This window comes from Rhynchophorus ferrugineus, unplaced genomic scaffold (assembly GCF_030347505.1).
Source record: "Rhynchophorus ferrugineus isolate W39M unplaced genomic scaffold, kcgeb_rfMv2 rfM11, whole genome shotgun sequence".
In the NCBI taxonomy this organism is placed as follows: Eukaryota; Metazoa; Arthropoda; class Insecta; order Coleoptera; family Curculionidae; genus Rhynchophorus; species Rhynchophorus ferrugineus.
The window spans coordinates 908,936-927,146 of NW_027472590.1; the positions used below are offsets into that span (position 1 = coordinate 908,936).

The window sequence follows — 18,211 nt, forward strand, 5'->3', positions numbered from 1 at the left end:
TTTCATTTTAACGCGAACCAATTTTTGATAAAAACAGAGGTCAGAATGAGGAAGAATCACGGGCGACAAGGACGCAAACATTACGTAACGCCGTACTCCATTCATTTCCATCATAAACACTTTAACGTGCTATTGAAGATAACGGGATCCAAAATAGTTGATAAACCGCCATCAAAACAAGATAGCGACTAGACGACTTGCCGAAAATGCGAGGAGAACGTGTGTAATTGGTGCGTTGGTTGGATACCGTCCGGTTTCTGAGAAATGGCGGACGCTAAGATCGTTATTATAGGCGCGGGAGCTTCTGGTATAGCAGCGGCCACTCGTTTATTGGAAAATGGCTTCGAGAACATCATCATTCTGGAGGCGGAGAACAGAATAGGAGGTAGAATAAATTCAGTGCCTCTTGACGGAGGATTTGTTGATATCGGCGGACAATGGGTAAGAAAAAATGGATCTAGAACTGTCAAAGATGTAAAATTCTTACGCAAAACTACAGGTTCATGGAGAAAAGGGTAACATAGTATACGAAATGGTCAAAGACCTAGACCTAGTAACGCCATCGTCATTACCAAAAGACCCAGGAATGTCCTTCTTCCTTAGTGATGGTTCCATGGCCGACAAGACAATCACCGATCGATTGTTCGCCATCATCATGGCAGTGAAAGACGACAAGGACACCGCCGGGAAATTTCTGGGAAGTTTTGCCCAATACATCACAATAGAGTAAGTCTTTCCAACCTCATAATACAGTGTCGTTTATTCCTTTCAACAATCAACATGTCACAGATACAAAAAACGAGTTCTCAATGAGTTTGGAGCAAACGCAAGAATACTGGAACTATCAGAAATGGTGCTCAAATGGTTCCAAAAATTCATGGTACTCCTAAACCCAGCGGAGACTTGGGACCAACTCTCCACCACGAGCCATTATGTCTTTCAACCTTGCGAGGGCGATCAGCTTCTAGGTTGGCGGAAGAGGGGCTACCGCACCATCATCGACGTCATGACAGTAATGATATCCACGCATTACGCATACCTTTAACTTAACGTGGATGATTTCAGAAAAAAATACCAGACCCCTCCAAACAACTACCCTTAGAAGATAAGATCTTACTCAACAAGGAGGTATCTCAGATCATCTGGGATGTTGATGATGAAACTCATGATGTGCTAGTTAAATGTACGGATGGATCAGCGTATCCAGCTCATCACGTGATTGTAACCGTGTCAGTTGGAGTCCTCAAAGATATTTACGCGACTTGTTTTGAACCCCCATTACCTGAATATAAAGTACGATGTTTTATTTATTTCCTTTGTTACACTATAGTTACAGCTATTTTTTTTAGATAAATTCTATTGAAGGTGTACCATTGGGTACAGTAAATAAGATCCTACTCAAGTTTCCCACCAAGTGGTGGCCGGATACCATGAAGGACATTAGTTTCCTGTGGTCTGAGGAAGACAGAAATGCTCTGTTGGACGAAGTATCAGCTGGGCCTATTGTAAACGGAAAGTAAAAGAACACCATCATCAATAGCACAACGAAAAAATAAAACGTATCAATTTTACAGGTCATGGTTGGAGAACCTCTTCAGTTTCATCGCCATAGACAGCCATCCCAATGTACTGCTGGGGTGGGTAAATGGACCCACTGCTAAATTAGTCGAATTACTTCCAGATGAGACCGTTATTGAAAGCACCATGTATATGTTACGGAAGTTTGCTGGTAGACTGTATCACATACCAGAACCTGATGTTATTGTGAGGTTAGACATCTTTAGAAAATACAAAAAAAGACACCGTCAAAACTGCAAACTATTTCCAGATCCAAATGGGGTAGCAATCCGCACTTCAAAGGATCTTACGCGTATGTCAACGCTCAAATGGAGAAGACCAAGGCCAGCGCTAATGATCTAGCCCAACCACTGATGAAAAACAGTCGACCAGTGGTACAATTTGCTGGAGAAGCCACCCATTCGACATTATTCTCCACAGTGAACGGAGCAATGGAGACCGGATACAGAGAAGCCGAAAGAATAATCTCTTTGTATAAATAAAAAAAATTGTTACTGTTATAATACCATTTATAATAAAAAAATCCATAATCAAATATTCTCTAATATTCGACCAGATGTTAACCAGATAACAATATTTTTCATTGTTATTAAGAAAAGATCCGATCATCCGATGTTGTCAAATCAACATGTTTTTCCCCAATTGTCGTAATAATAAAAGACGGAGAATAAATATTTTAATATAAACAAACATAATTTTTTATTTTGTTGTAGTTTTAATCGAACTTATTTTAAAAAATCTCTAATTAAAAATAGAGTGCTGTTGCCAAATTTCAATATTTTTCCTTAGATGTCTTCAGAAAATCTCCGATCGTTCGGTGTTGTAAAATTATCGAATTTTTCCCTAATTATCAGGAAAAACAGATAATATAAAAATAACTTGTTATAAATAAAAACTTTGTTTTGTTTTAATAAAATGTATATTAAAAAAATCCAAAATTAAAAATAGAATAGTCTAGTATTGGACGGTGTTGCCAAATTACAATATTTTTACTAGTCTTAAGAAAATATCGGATCATTCGCTGTTGCCAAATCGTCATATTTTTTCCGAGTTATCACGACAATAACAAACCAACCAGCAAAAATCAATATACATTGTCTTGATATTATTTTATAGTATATGAAGCATTAGGAAAACTAAAATCGTGATAATTCTTAGCAATCGGCATCCAGCTCTCCAATCCATGAACCATTCTTGCCACATGTTAGCTCGTAGGTCTGGCCATCTGAACAGGAAACGCTGATGGTATCTCCGAACAGATAGGAGTCTCCTTGGATCTCGACAGTGGATGACACCTGTGGTTTCCCACAAGATTTTCCTAGAAGTATCAATCATGCCACTGAAAAACATCACGAGGTCGATAATGTATACTTACTGGTGCATCGAGATTGCATTTTGCTCCATTTCCCCAGCATGGTACATCGTAAGGTACCGGGACCCAACATTTTATGTCCCTCATCGCATTCATAATGTAACACGTTGCCAAACTGATACGGCTTAATAGCAGCACTCTGTTTCTTCAGAGACATATTTTTAAAAGTTGGTACTTTTGGACATTGGATAGCTAGTAAAATGATATAATAAGATACCGACGTTTCTGAAAGCTGTGAAGATGCTGGTGCCGAGATTAGTGATATATAGTCATCGAGTGAAGATGGTGAATGAGCATTATGAAAATAATTAGGAAAATCTTCTTACGCTGACAGCTCATGTTTGGTTCGGTCCAGTAACCATCGATGATACAGGTGGATAAACCGATACCCTTCAGCTTGTGACCGGGTTTGCACTTGTAGATGACGGTATCGGAAGAACCATTCTCAACAGCACGCAAGGAGTTCTCGTCCGTAAAACCATTGCTTGGTGGAGCCGGTATCTGATTCAGCGAGCAACTAAGTTTAGATCTGTTGGACTTGGGCGGTTCTGTTGGCTCTGGTTGGTTCAAGACGCAGCTGGAATTGTCACTCCAAGTTCCTGGAGGCAAGGAAATGAAACCAGCCAGCAAAAAACGAATTAGTTATGTATATACCATTCTCCAAACAGATTAAGACATCGATGCCTGTTAAAGTCGCATTGCTGAAACACTCGATCTTAATTGCTGTGTCCGAATCGACGCTCGTTAATTTCTCTTCACTATTCTCCAACGTGTCGTCATTAATGATTTTAATGACGCCGTGCTTGATGATGGGCATCGTACACTGGACAGCTACGAGTGTTTTATCTTGTTAATACAGCTTCGATATTCGTTAAAATATTACTTTGTAAAAATCGTAAAGTTCAGGAAAATCGCCAAAATATAGCAACACTGCATTATCACATCATTATATTATTTGGTAAAAAGACCAGTTATTCACATCCAAAAATTTCACATAAATAGGTCGAAGAGAAAATACTGATCATTTTCCAAATAACTATTTCACTAATTGAAAAAATATGACGGGCGATGTTGCCAAATCGTACCAATTTCCTTAAATATGGGGAAAAACGAACATGAAATAACAATTATCTTCTTACCAAGGCATCGAGGTTTAGCTGGAACCCATTTCCCTTGACTGTTACACGTAATCGCCTCGTCCCCTACCATGTTGTAGTCGTCAAAACAGCGATAGATTACTTTATCGTTGTAGAAGAACCGATTCCCGATTGAGTAAGCGTTTTTGACGAAACCAGGATACCCGCAGTGTATTTCTGAAATTGATGGTAACGTTTTAGGGTTGGGGAACTTCGATTCGGTGTAAAGTTACTTCTACAGGTTGGTTCGCGGAGCTCCTCCCACCTGGACACTTTAGTGCATTTTCTGCCTTGACCGAACTTCTTGATGGTCAGTTCGTAACCCTCACGACATGAATAAAAGGCCACGTTGTCAACTACGTCGATCAAACCATTGTGAACGTCCTGTGGCTCCTTACACTTTTGGCAAAAGGTGCTGTTCAGTTTCTAAAACACCATTACTTTTCCAATATCTCCAACGATGAAGACTTAGGACAGTAGTACCTGTATATTTCCGATGATATTCTCCTGCATCTCAGGCCAAGCGTACAGATCCCCGTAAATCTTACCGCTGCAGTCGTTGAGATGATCCAGAACTTCGCTTTCGTTCAAAGACTTTGACCAGATGTCGATGTAGGCCATGTTACCGGTGAAAGATTCGGCTTGGCTGAATTTACCACCAAGAACATCCTGTTCCTGACCCACCACGAGATAACCATGACCTAGAATAATGTCAGCAGGAGTGAATCAACGATATTCAGTGATGCGCGATCGTCAAACCTTCGATTTTTGTGTTGGCGGCCAAGTCTGTGCCGGAAGTCATCAAGTTACCGTCGACGTAGATGTAATATTTCCCCTCCAGACTCTTCCAGGAGGCGCAGATGTGATGCCAGTTACCGTCATTGAGGAACACGTCAGTTTCTACGTGATCATTATTCACATAGAATATCAATCTGTAAAAAAATTGTAGTAGGTCCGAGATGGTACAGAAATTTAATGATTCTCACCCAGTATAATCGGTTAAAGTGAAGACATTGTCCGAATAGTGGGTAGCATATGACAAAAGAGTACCATAATTGAAATTATCCGTCGTTTGGATCCATAAACAGGCCGTTATCTGGACAATATCCCAGAAATGATACAATGAAAATAAAGTAAGTATCTAAATACAAACCTCGCTTAAATTAGTTTGGAAACCTCGGAATCTGATGAAGTCATTCACGTCATATCGCGGGAACTTCAACATGTACTTCACGTCTCTGATGTACTGACACTCCGGACCGTAAAATAGCTTCGAACACGAGCAGGAATACGTCGTTTCCTCGTTAGTACAGGTACCACCGTTCAGACAAGGTTTACTGGTACAATAGTCGATGATTTCGTCACATTTCTGACCAGTATAACCATCCGGACATAAACAACTGCAACATCTCCCACCTATTAGATATCCAGGACATTTCAGTACCACCGAAACTCTCATTACTCACCGATAATCGCTCTTCGTGATATTATCTATATCCAGATTGATACAAATAGTGTTGGTGCTACACGGTTGGTAATCACAAGGCACCAGGTGGCATCTTCGTCCCAAATAGCCTCTTGGACAAACACACTTGTAGGTACTACCCTGCTCAATGCAAGTACCATTGTTTTCACACAAAACGTTGTCGCAGCTGTTGAACTTCTTCTCGCAAGTGTCCCCGGAGAAACCTTGAAATATTTTCGGTTACGTTCACCAGAAAATACCGCATATTCGACTAGTTAGTACCGTCTTTACAGGCACAAACGTACTCGTTGTCCTCGATATGAACGCAGGTGCCACCGTTCTGACAGTCCAACTGACACGAGCCCTCCTTCTCGAGCAGCTCTTCGCAATATGATCCGGAGTACCCATCAAGACATGAACACTTGAACTGGTGGTTATCAGTGCTGGAGCAACTCCCACCATTGAGGCATGGGTTCGAGTCGCAGGGTGACGCGGTGTTCTCGCAGTGTGGACCTGGGGATGTTGGAGGATGACGTTTAAAACTAGTAGGGAGGTCTTAACGCTGACTGACCATAATATGGAGGAGAACACTGGCAGGAGGACTCATAATCGTTCACGATGATGCAATTCCCGTTGCGACAAACGTTTGGTCGTCTGCTACAAATCTCTTGGGCAGTGGGAAGACACTGGCTCGCATTAACAGATCGTGTCCCAACGGTGGTATGTCCTTTGGGACACGGAAGACACCTGAAAACATTTTATAAGCAAGAAGAATCATCACAAGTAGAACCTGGTACTTGAGTTGTCCGTAATTTGATTGGTAAGTACCGACTGGACAAGATCTGCAGTATGGCCTCAAGGTTGATCGTTCCACGGTGCTGTTCCGATGCTGTCTGTTGATGCGGACCTTCTTTCTTCTGGCATGGGTGCCAGGAGGACACATCTCTGGAAAATTACGTAAAATAAAGCACCGATCCTGACCCCCCAACATTACCGGGTACCTCTGCAGTCCTTGGACCGTTTTGCGTGTTGCTTGGTGGTGGTGTATTTCTCCGGACATTGTGTACAGGATTTCTGACCCATCTGGTCGTTGTAAAAGCCGAAATCACAGCTCTGGCAAATGTTGGAGGTCTTGTTATGGAAAGTTCCCTTGGGACATTGGACTTCATACCAAACAAATACGTGTAAACCGTCAAAAATAATCGACAGAAAGTGCTCAAACTTACCACATCGGTTTCTTCTCGAAATAAAACCGTCAGAACAAACGAGTGTCGTCTTGAGGACAATTTTACCACTGACCATCCCCGCCAGGGTTACGTTGGTTAACTGAGCAGAGTCCTTCACCTTCCCTCTAACCTGGAACTTGATGTTCAGGCGCTTTCTGTTCTTCCTCCTCTTCTGCCCGGTCTTCAGGGACGCTTCCCCGACCTTCTGCTTCAGTTCCCTGGTCGCGGTTCTCCTACGACGCTTCGTGGACGAAATCTGGTTGGTGGTTTCTTCGTCCTCCTCGACCTGACACTGGGAACGGAGGTTCGTCGTGCAATTGCCGGTGCAGATGTTGTTCTCCAGGGTGGACTTGAGATCGTTCTCTATCTGAAACCATCGTAGCACCAAAATCATCGATGGGTTGTGTTCTTGCTGACTTACTTCCTGTATTTTGTTGGTGTCATTGCACATGACGTTCTCTAGGGTGACGTTGAGGTCTCCCTCGTTGATCTCCTCCTTTGGGAGGGCTGTAACTGATGAAACCAATGCTGTTCAGTCAATACCGGACCACGTTGTCGAAAGACTTACTAGAGCAATCTGGAAAGATAACCGCATCATTGCCATGCCAACTGAAATCAGCGTGGTTGCAGGTGAAACTGGTGCTGTTGATATCTGTTTCGGAGAAAACAGGGAAGGGGATAGCGTAGCCTTCCTGACAGGTCACCACGCACTGAACACCGTTCTCCAGGTCCGTACAGTTGGTCTCCCCATTCACTGGGTCGAAAAATTCCGGACAGCGCGAACCTAAATCCAAAAAAAACATACCATATTTCCTCAACGACGATAATCACCATTCACTCACTTTCGACAGTGATATTCATATAACATATGTTGATATTTCCCGATGGGTCTTCAGCAATATAACTAATCAGGGTAGTACCCACAGGGAAGAAGCCGAAATGGTGAGATTTGTTGACCGAAACGTTCTGAGAGTTGTCGTAGATGTTGGGTTCGTCCCAGGTGATGTTTTCGCCTACTTTGGAGTTGGTCAAGAACGGGGGTGGACTGTTGCAGTCCTCGATGGTAGGAGGCTCTTCATCTGGAGATTCATGAGGTTGATTTGAATGGGTATTCAGAAAGACTTACCAGATATAGTTGAAATATACTGTCAAAGTCTATACTTTACCCAATACTTCGACGAAAAAGGCACATTTTATGATATTCTGGAATGCATCACGGGCATAGTAACTGACGCGATTCAATCCTATGGAAAACTTGTGATTTGTGATGTTTTTCATAGAGGGTTTCATCCACACGGTGACATTCAGTCCGGAATTGTCTGTAAGGAATTTTGAATGAGCCTGAGTTGGTCGACCAACGGTTTCACAAGCTCACCAGTTACATTGGGTGTTTCCCATGAAGCCAATCCGTATTTGGTGCCCGTCTCGGCTTTAACGGTGACGTTCTTGGGACATGTCAGATCTGGTGGTGATGTATCTGCAAGAGAACAAGAAAGATGGATAGACAAACTGCAATAGCAGTGAAAATTGTGTCGCTTTCAAAGTGTCTCTACAAAATGTCATATTAATGGACCTATGAGTATATCTTTATGGTTAGTTTCTTCAGAAGTAGATGAATGAAAATTATCATCTGAATAAATATTGACGTTCAAATATTTATACCAAAAGTCCCAGCAAGGTTCTTTATCAGTAAATAAGGAAGTAGAATCTTAAAATCCTCACAAAATGGATGATTACAATATGATCGTTCCAGCATTTATGGCAAAGTTTCCAGCAAGGTTAATATACTAGTAACTGTTTAAGAAGAATCCTGCAACCGTTACAAGTGGATGATGAGAACAGAACTAATTTAGAATGTTGAGGATTCTTTGATGGTTGATAATTCTGTTATTGGTGTCCCACTTATATTAGATGGTGTATTAGATTGTTGATTGAAGAGTATATAGTTGGATTTCCTCTTAAAACTGCAATAAATAAAAAGGTGTTTTGGTTAGATCTATTCCATTGCTGTTTAGAATATTTTGGATGTTAAAATGATTCTTGGTTAGTTCCTTCATAAGCAGATGAATGAAAATTATCATCTGAATAAATATTGACGTTCAAATATTTATACCAAAAGTCCCAGCAAGGTTCTTTATCAGTAAATAAGGAGGTAGAATCCCTGACAAGTGGATAACAGCAACAGAAGCACTTCACAATGTTGAGGGATTTTTTGGATCACTGACAACTCTGCTATTGTTATCTTATTTATAATAGGTAGTTTTTAAGATTGTTGATGAAAGAGCGGACAGTGGAACTTCCTCCTGGAATAGTTTGTGTATATGAAGAGGATATGAAGAGGTGTTATGAAAATGCTGCTGCAGAAGTGTTCCATCATTATATACTATATTTCAGATGCACAAATGCTTCTTAACTAGTTTCTTCATAGACAGTTGAATGGAAAGAGGAAAAGAGGATCGATCAAAAACGAAATCGAAATCGAAATCGGATCGGAGATGACGTAAAAATAAAATTTACAGAGTTAGTGAGATTGACAATGATATGCACAAGCCGAAAGAATGAGGAATGTTGAAACCCAGTGTCACTTACCCACACAAGTGGTCTCCTTGCGCTTCCCATTCCACAGGCCCGACTTGCCGCAAACCAAGTCAGGTTTGTCGTCAGTTTCGAACCCCTTTTTGCATTTAATGGTGCACTTCTTCCCGAATTCCTGCTTACTTTGAGTGCAGGACTCCGGCACGATGGTTCCGTATTTGATCGGGGATATCTTATTGCATTTAATCGCTGTAAAGGGTGCTCCGGTCATTTGTGGCTTCTGCACATTGAGCTGAATACTCACGCTTGCATATGGTCCTGAGACCGTCCCACTGAGCGATCGGGAGACAGGTCCTCTGGGAGGACCCGATCAGGAGGTTGCCCTTGCAGTCCATTTTGCAGACGGTGTCCACGGGGAAGTTCTGCTCGTCTGCGTCGTAAACCAGGTCCAGGTCGGCGTGCTCGCAGCGGATGGTGCCGTATTTCGGTACGGGTGGACGGCTGCAGGTTTTTACTGTGGGACAGCATCGATATGTCAGAGAGAATTGGGATTCTGGGACGGGAAAACTAACCCTCGCACGTTGGATTCGACCCACTCCATTTGGCGTCGTCCTGGCACAACCTGATGCTGCTCCCAGACAGGGTGTAACCCACCTCGCATCTGATGCCGCAGGCGCTGTTCAGTACGTTGCTGCATTCTTTCTTCTTGACGATATAGCCGTGTTCGGGTGGTGATATCTTCGGACATTTCAAGACTAGTAATAGAAGAAGAATTGTGAAATATTTGCGTTCACAATTATTCACCAAAGGCAGATAAAAACACAAACATATCTTGGGACGGATGGGATTAGATGCTTGCATGTATTCTGATCTTTTTTTCATTTGAAAACACTTACTGAGAAAAATTGATACAATATATATTAATCAGAAACACTCCACCATTTTCCAGTAAAAATGGTGATACCCTGTCGAAAGAACGATATTGGATTGGCAGCAAACCATTCATTAATGCATTTTTGCCTTTCTTCATAATTTTGAAACTTTTGAACTCGCGGTTGCTGGTCTTTGTTCCAACAATGTGTCGATCATTTTATTGAGTTGACGTCGGTAGATATTTCCAGTATCAGTTTCATTCGGTTTTAGAAGCTCTTAATATTCTGTATCATTCTAATACCATCACATGCGCAGTAAGATATTATGGCCATGAGTATTCCGTTTTGGTGTCGATGTGGATGGCTAACCTAGACTAATCCGTGACATTTTGTTCTTGGGATTGCCGTCGTGGAACCATTTTTCATCGCCGGTCACATTAAGCCTCCGAAAACTCTTCTTCTCTGCTTGGCAAGCAATGGAACTTGTCATCTGTACTCATATTGAGACTTTTTAGTGCATACAAACATCTAGAAATAGTTGATTCACTAACTGCTAAGCTGTGTGAAAGTTCTTCAAGAACTTGAGCTGGATTTTCGTCCAATTAGTTTTGGAATTCATTGTCTTTGAATTTTTTGATCCTTCAGAGTGTCCTTCTTCGTAATCAAAATACATGCAACTATGTGATAGGAATAAAAGAACCACTGTTTGGTTCAACCTTTTATATACCCTCTATAGTGGCCAATTAAGAAAAGAAATGTGAAGTAATACTTTCTTCTGTAGCTTTGGAAATATTTGAAAATTGAAGCGAACTAATGTATGATAAATATCAGGTCTATAAATAACTTAAAAAAAAAAGGATTTATCACACATAGTGTGATCACGTTTAAGCTTCAGATATTTTTTTTTCAGTGCGTTAAAAATTTTTAAATTTGTACCCAGTAAATCGCAATCGCATCTCAAAAAAGTAGAAATTAACAAATTCGGAATTCAAAATTGGCGTATATTTTCAGCTATTATTTTCAACTGAAGATTAGGTGGTTCTGTTTGCTCACCACGTGGTACATACCTCTGCATCCGCCTCTCTTGTCAGATTGGAACCCTCTCTTGCACACGCAGCTCTCGATTCCGAAAGCTGGTGCTATAGTGGTGTGGTGAACGTCCGGGCAAGGTAGACACAAATTGGGACCGTCCCCATAGGTACCGGGAATGCATGCTAGAAACAATCAGAACAAGACATTTAACAAAACACCCATTAACTTTGTTTCAAAGAGATTCGGATGTTCAGAAACACTGATACCAACGTAAGCAATTATTCCTCAAACCGTTCCCGTAATACCCCGGCTGACAGATACAGGAGTAGTGACCGGTGGTGGTACCGCAGGAACAAAGAGCTTTCTCATCGCAGCAATCCCCACCGTCGCATAGCTTATCGCAAGGCGTACTGAATCCCAAAGGTATATAGTCCCCCGCGCTCAGATCTACGACAAATTCAGTATCGCCGACGGAACACCAACGGGTACCGGCCCGGTACTTACCCACGTGCAATGCCCTCCTGGCCAGACTCTCGAACTCCTCGAAACTGTCCAGCAGGTAGCTGTAGAACTCCCCGGGCGTGGAGGACAGCTCGTACAGCTCCTTGTAGTTACCATTCCGGATGCCTATGGTGAAAACGGTCACGTGTTGGTTCTTGAGCTCGGTGGAGATCGGTACCGGACTGGCACCGGTGGAATAGCCGTCGGTGATGAGGAAGAGTACCTTACGAGCGTCCGGTCTCTTGGATAGTTCGAAGACTTCCTGAAAATCGCTTAGAATCGACGATGGTGGAACCGGCAACGTGTGAGAGACGTACCTTGGCTTTTTCGAAAGCACCAAAAGTGTAAGTTTCGCCGCCTTTATACTCGATGTTCATTAGTTGATTGTTGAGCAACAAGCACTTGTTGTTCTCCTTGGAAGGTACGCTGATTTCGTCAATATTTACTACCTATCACGTACAGAAATACGTTCATATCAGTAATATATATCGATCGTTGGTTTATGCTGTTATAAACAAAAATAACAGGTCAATTGAAAAGTCCCAGGCCAGACACATAGATGGCGCTACTAGAATTAAGTCTATATGTTTTTTAGTTAGCCCTAACCTTCAAAAGATGCGTGTATAAACTTGACAGCTGTCGGATCATTAGTTTGTGAATTATAGCATTTTGGGTGAAGCAACTTTTGTTATTGTGAAAAAAATGGATAAAAATTAATTTCGCGTGTTGATAAAATACAGCTTTTTGAAGAGAAAAAATACCGTTGAAGCAAAACCTTGGCTTGATTCCGGACACTGTCGCAGGAAAAGCAACCGTTAAGGATTGGTATGCTAAGCTTAGTCATGGTGAAATGAGCACCAAAGACGGTGAACGCAGTGGACGCCCAAAAGAGTTATTGTTACCAACGTAAACATCCACAAAATGATTTTGAATGACCGTAAATTGAAATTGAATGAAGTAGCAGACACTCAAAAGATATCAACTGAACGTGTACATCATATCATTCACGAATATTTGGGTATGAGAACGTTCTGTGCAAAGTGGGTGCCGCGCAGGTCACTTTTGACCAAAAACAATGACGAGTTGATGATTCGGAGCAGCGTTTGAAGATGATGAAGCGTAATAAACCCGAGTTTTTTCGGCGATATGTGACAATGGATGAAACATGACTCCATCATTTCACTCCGAAGTCCAATCGACAGTCATCCGAGTGGACTGCACACGATGAACCCGCTCCAAAGCGTGGGAAAACGCAACAGTCGGCTGGCAATGTTATAGCGGCTATATTTTGTGATGCGCATGGAATAATTTTAATTGACCTTGAAAAAGGAAGGACCGTCAACAGCGACTATTACATAGCGTTATTGGACTGTTTGACGGACGAAATCGCCGAAAAACGGCCGCATTTGAAGAAAAAGGAAGTGCTGCTTCACCAAGACAATACACCGTGTCACAAGTCAGTGAAAACGATGGCAAAAATCCATGAATTGGGCTTCGAACTGCTTCCTCATCCACCGTATTCTCCAGATCTGGCTCCAGAGACTATTTCATGTTCTCAGATCTCAAAAGAATGCTCGCTGGGAAGAAATTTTCGTCGAATGAAGAGATGATCGTCGAAACTCTGGCCTATTTTCAATCAAACGACAAATCGTACTACAAAAATGATATCGAAGAGTTGGAGGGTCGCTGTAATCAGTCTATCACCCTAGAAGGGAATTATGTTGAATAAAAAAAACTAATTTGGCCCAAAAAATGTGTTTTACTATGATAGGCCGAGGACTTTTCAGGTTTTAATAACGATGACTACCAAACCACATTAGAGGACTTTATCCGAGAGTTGAAGAGTCAAAAACGACAAAATGTTGACCTACATTTGAAAGCCCCATAAGGATATTGAATTGCTACCATACGAAATAATTGAAGATAAGATTGAAAAACAGGCAGCTATTAGAATTGAATCAACATGGGCTCGACCCTGCACTTCATGGAACCAAAGCAACACCACTGCTGATATTTATCTATCACTTATCGCTGTGATACGATATATAAACATATAGGTTCAGTAGAACTTGAGATATCAGACCATCTCTCTCGAAAACGTCAGTAAAACAACTATATCTCCGAAAAAACGGCCACTTTGAGAAACCCTGTTAAGAATATATTCTTAAGGGGTTAATCCATGAAAATCTAGTCTAAGATAACCGCTTACTGAAGGACTCTTCTCGAAAGGACCAACAGTGCAAGCAACACAATATTTTCATTCGCCAAGACACTCACCGTATTACTGGGAGAACTGAACGTTATCACCGCCACCCTAGTGTGATTATAATCCACCGTAATCCCGCTCAACAGTTTCTTGATGAACCTCAGCTCACTCTTGAAGTTATCTCGGCCCACGCTCGAACTGGCGTCCACCAGAAACACGATGTCCTGCCGCTTGAAGCTCCGGATGAAATCCACGTTCGTCTTGAAGATCTCGCCCAGGATCTCCAGCTTCGACTTGAAGATGGCGTTCTCAAGATTCTCGCCGCCCTTGATCTTCTGCAGCTTCTTGCGGCCCAGGTTGAGGAACTCGCTGTAGTTGTTGAGGACGTCCAGGTCGAATTTCTGCGAGACGGTCGCGCAGGGCCCGCCGACCACCAGATACATCAGCAGCCAAAACAAATGAATCGGAAGGTTCATGTCGCCGGCCGCTGTCTAAACAGTAAACTAGGAAATGCAGGCTGGTATCTTCTGCCTTGTTTTGTCGCTTCGTTATCGTGAAAAATTGTTTTATATACGTAGGCGGTCTCGTACAGGGTGATACAAATAATCTAACATCGATTTTTTTTAGAGTTTACATTTCAATTACTTTTTACTATCCGAACAATAACTTTTTTGCTAGGATAAAATAATTAATTCAACAACAAAAATACTATATAGTGCTTCCAACGTCCGATTAGTTGTTTTGTTGTAACGTTTTCTTATAATCGAAAAATATTTAAAAGATTTCCAGCGCCACCTACCGAATCTAAGTCATTCTCGAATCCATATAAACGCACACAAAAAATTTCATCAAAATCGGTCCAACCGCTTAGGAAAAGAGTTCAATTACAAACATACGGACAGAGCAATTATATTTATATATTAATATGGTCATTGACGTTCCTTCAGACCATCCCAACAAATATTTTGCTTTGCTTTAAAAATAATATCCAAAGACATCACGAACATTCCTATAAATTGGATAGACAAAACAATAAATTCGAAAAATTGACGCTATCTTAAGTTTTCTCCCAACAACAAAAATGCCCAATGAACCGAAATGTTAAAACAGCAGCAGTGACAACTGACAGTTAACCTTATTCAGTTCTATCACTATAAAAAACACCCTATACAACAATCCAATACCATCATACATATATTTAAAAGCACAAACTTATATCACAACGTTCATCCACAACTAACGACTCTCATATCACAAATTACATTAAACAACATTATATAATCCAGCGTCCCCATTAAACAACCTCAATCGAAACATTGATACGACCAGTCTTTATTTCTAATAATATAAATTTTCTTTAATCAATCCTTATGCGATAATTTTTTCAGTAATTGTTATTATAAACGTCTATTTATCAATAATACCGGCTATTTATCGATAGTACATTTCGAAATTATATTCTGTTTGCAAATTGCTATTAAATTCATTTAGTAAGAATACATATAATTTTAATTTTATTAAAGATTTTATTGTTATTTATTATAAATTTTTTAAAATATTTTCGTTCATTTATTAGGCAACTTATTATGCAAGAAATTGACATAGAGGAACGTACTATCTTCCGAAATCATAGGCAACTAGGTAAACTACCCGAGATGTTATTGGTTGTCAGTATCAAAATTTTATGAGTGATTTTAAGAAAAGCACAAAAAACCGAAGATTTAGTTATCGCTTGACTGATTGTCGATGACTGTGCTGTTTTATTTAACTCCGATCTGAGGAATGTGTCATACTAATCGATATATTTTGATATATTCTCTATCCTTTTTATCCGGAAAATGGCGCTTAATATTTACAATCCAAGCCGTCGCGTTGAAAGGAAACAGAGCTACTCTGTACCTATGCGTCCGCCGTTCGACTGTTATACAAGGATTTGCAAAAAAAGATTAACTGTTTATGAGTGTTTTTATCGTTTTTGGACGGTTTCGTGGTGATATTTGGTGACGCCATGGCCGAGAACGAGTATCCGAACAGGTACGGTCCGTCCAGACGGGGCTATCGGTCCCAGAGGTACCCGCCCATGGACCCTGGCGTCAGGAAGGCCGTGCACAACTTCGGGGTCCGCGACCTACGCGATCTACTCAACAAGAAGCACCAGGACCAGGGGGACGACCCGACGCAGCACAAGGTAATGTGAGAGCCCGATCGAAACTCCGCGAAAATTGTACTGTACCCGTTGTTCAAGGAGAACGAGCCCAGATCGAAAGGGATAAACCCGCCGCCGGATCCGACCTACAACTTCCTGAAGGATTCGTCGCGAGATCAGGGGAAACCCCCGGGAGCTAGACGGAACGAGAGTAGCTATGGTAGGCCGGGTCACTACGACAACTTCCGGAGAGGTAAGGAGTCTCCGGTCAGTCAGTCCTCGGGAGGAGACAGCGACGGGCCTAAGAAGGAGCTGCGTTTCTCGGATTCGCCCAGAGTAGGTAGGGGCAGTTTCAGGGGCGGCAGGAACGCTAACCGAAAGAAAGAGGAAAGAATCGCGAATCCAGTCAATATTAAGGTCGAACTGACCGAGGCGGGCCAGAGAAACTGCGTCCTTGACGAGAACACTAAATTACCAGGTAAACTTTGAACCTAATATCACCTTTTTTCATTTCTAAACCCAATTTCGTTCGACAGACATCAAGCACGTACCTGATAAACATTACCAATCTAGAGGTAGTTACAGAAGCAGGGGTAGTTTCAGGGGAAGGGGGAGGGGTCGAGGTAAATTTGTGCGACGAAGAAGCGACGACAAAGATGAACAGAAACCCGATACGGGTCCAGAGGAGTCGGCCTCGCCGGAAGCCAAGGATGATGATGAGAATGTCGATGAAGCCAAAAGGGAGAGCGACGTAGAACAAGAATACCAGGAGGAACAGGACGAGGGGACCGAAGAAAACCTCGAAGGCGATGAAGAAGATGACAATAATGGCGAACATTCTGGTACCATCGACCCTGAGATATCTCCCTCACCGGTCAACGCTGATGAAGCCGCCACCGTAGATAAGGAGACGAGTGCTGGGTTCGATCCGAACCTGAAAGAATCGATTACCATAACCTCTTCCAAGTTCCAAGACAGTGAAGTAAAGAGAGAAGTAAAAGTAGAGCCGGTCAAGGAATAATAATGTTTAAAGCAAATTGTGATAACACCGCCTCCCCTTTAGAAGGGGCTGGAGGTTTGAATTTTCTTTTACATTTTAACTTTTATAAACACTAATTTTCTAATAATATGTTAGTGTTGCATTTGTTTTAGGTAACTGTAGCTTTGTTGTATATCAGATCTCGATCACATCAAGGCCTACCTAGTTAGAAATTGGCTTGTTTTTTTTTTGTTTATATACGATTTATTATTGTAACCAAAATTTTATTTTATTTATTCCAGTTATTGCTTTCGTTTGTAAAAAAACACATAGGCATTGATTTGTTATTGTTATTTTTTTAATTTATATGATTATATAAAAATAAAATAGTTGATAGGTTCACATAAAATGTGATGTTTGAGACATTTTCTTATATCGATTTTTTTTATCAAATGTTCTGCAGCTAATGAAGGATATTTTGTAATTTTTACACTGTATTTGAAATTATCGTATTTTCACTAATAAAACGATGTGCATTAAAGTTGGCCTTTATTTTATCAAATACTTTCCATGAGAGAGAAACCAAAAAGAAATACAGGTGCACTATTACTTAATAAGTAACATTTAAACTATAAATAAATCGCATAGCAATCAATTAAAAATATCATTGACATTTTCGATGTTCATTTGTTTCAGGAGCTTCGATCGCAGACATCTAGTATGTTTTCCAGAACATTGAAGGTATAACTTTTTGAGTGTGTTTGATTCTCTTTTAATTTCATGTTAATCATATATTTTATGTTTCGTATTAATGATAACTTTCAGCTAGCGTCTTTGACCAGAAATTACGCAACAGAAACAATAAGGGAGAATGTTGTGACGAAATTAAGGAACAGAAAGAAGGAAATGCAACTTGACGACGGGTTTCCTGTTCACTTGAAATCAGGTTTCATGGATAAATTTTTTTTCCAGTTAACCGTTATCAATTGCACAGTGGGAACTCTGTATTCCTTCTACATGGCCATTAGCATGGCATTCAGAAAGAAGTAACCATTTTATCATTAATAGTGTATTTAATAAATACGTAGACATTTGGTTTTTGTTTTGAATTTCCCGCCCCTATACATATGTTTTTGGAACAATTTACGGAACACGAATTGATG

At 41.0% G+C, this 18,211-nt stretch overlaps 4 protein-coding genes across 7 annotated transcripts; 3 read left to right on the top strand and 1 right to left on the bottom strand.

Moving 5' to 3' along the window:
• Nucleotides 1-160: 160 nt before the first annotated feature.
• LOC143204444 (spermine oxidase) lies at nt 161-2,113 on the top strand. Its single transcript, XM_076416989.1, has 7 exons — nt 161-441; nt 500-726; nt 790-1,012; nt 1,066-1,293; nt 1,350-1,516; nt 1,575-1,769; nt 1,829-2,113. Exons 1-7 carry the CDS (start codon nt 265-267, stop codon nt 2,058-2,060), a joined length of 1,449 nt encoding a protein of 482 aa, XP_076273104.1. The 5' UTR covers nt 161-264; the 3' UTR covers nt 2,061-2,113.
• Nucleotides 2,114-2,474: 361 nt separating this feature from the next.
• Nucleotides 2,475-15,188, bottom strand: LOC143204440 (sushi, von Willebrand factor type A, EGF and pentraxin domain-containing protein 1). 4 transcript variants are annotated; one of them, XM_076416983.1, is made up of 29 exons: nt 13,995-15,188; nt 12,035-12,166; nt 11,721-11,979; nt 11,487-11,663; nt 11,252-11,398; nt 9,885-10,067; nt 9,617-9,826; nt 9,367-9,561; nt 8,153-8,254; nt 7,944-8,096; nt 7,620-7,856; nt 7,346-7,561; nt 7,199-7,290; nt 6,778-7,144; nt 6,553-6,714; nt 6,349-6,496; nt 6,123-6,298; nt 5,834-6,064; nt 5,553-5,775; nt 5,240-5,486; nt 5,073-5,182; nt 4,846-5,018; nt 4,570-4,787; nt 4,320-4,512; nt 4,090-4,263; nt 3,605-3,781; nt 3,277-3,549; nt 2,954-3,142; nt 2,475-2,896 (listed from the first exon to the last, which is right to left on the bottom strand). In XM_076416983.1, exons 1-29 carry the CDS (start codon nt 14,397-14,399, stop codon nt 2,733-2,735), a joined length of 5,733 nt encoding a protein of 1,910 aa, XP_076273098.1. In that variant the 5' UTR covers nt 14,400-15,188; the 3' UTR covers nt 2,475-2,732. The 4 variants fall into 4 exon arrangements, with proteins under 4 accessions (XP_076273098.1, XP_076273099.1, XP_076273096.1 ...); XM_076416984.1 differs by having other exon boundaries at nt 12,035-12,162; nt 13,991-15,188; XM_076416981.1 differs by having other exon boundaries at nt 6,778-7,290.
• Nucleotides 15,189-15,582: 394 nt separating this feature from the next.
• LOC143204445 (uncharacterized) lies at nt 15,583-17,589 on the top strand. Its single transcript, XM_076416990.1, has 3 exons — nt 15,583-16,111; nt 16,169-16,547; nt 16,606-17,589. The coding sequence occupies exons 1-3, from the start codon at nt 15,932-15,934 to the stop codon at nt 17,088-17,090; spliced, it is 1,044 nt and encodes a 347-aa protein (XP_076273105.1). The 5' UTR covers nt 15,583-15,931; the 3' UTR covers nt 17,091-17,589.
• Nucleotides 17,590-17,634: 45 nt separating this feature from the next.
• On the top strand, nt 17,635-18,142 carry LOC143204446 (cytochrome c oxidase subunit 7A2, mitochondrial). The gene is made up of 2 exons (XM_076416991.1): nt 17,635-17,789; nt 17,874-18,142. The coding sequence occupies exons 1-2, from the start codon at nt 17,769-17,771 to the stop codon at nt 18,096-18,098; spliced, it is 246 nt and encodes an 81-aa protein (XP_076273106.1). The 5' UTR covers nt 17,635-17,768; the 3' UTR covers nt 18,099-18,142.
• Nucleotides 18,143-18,211: the final 69 nt, after the last annotated feature.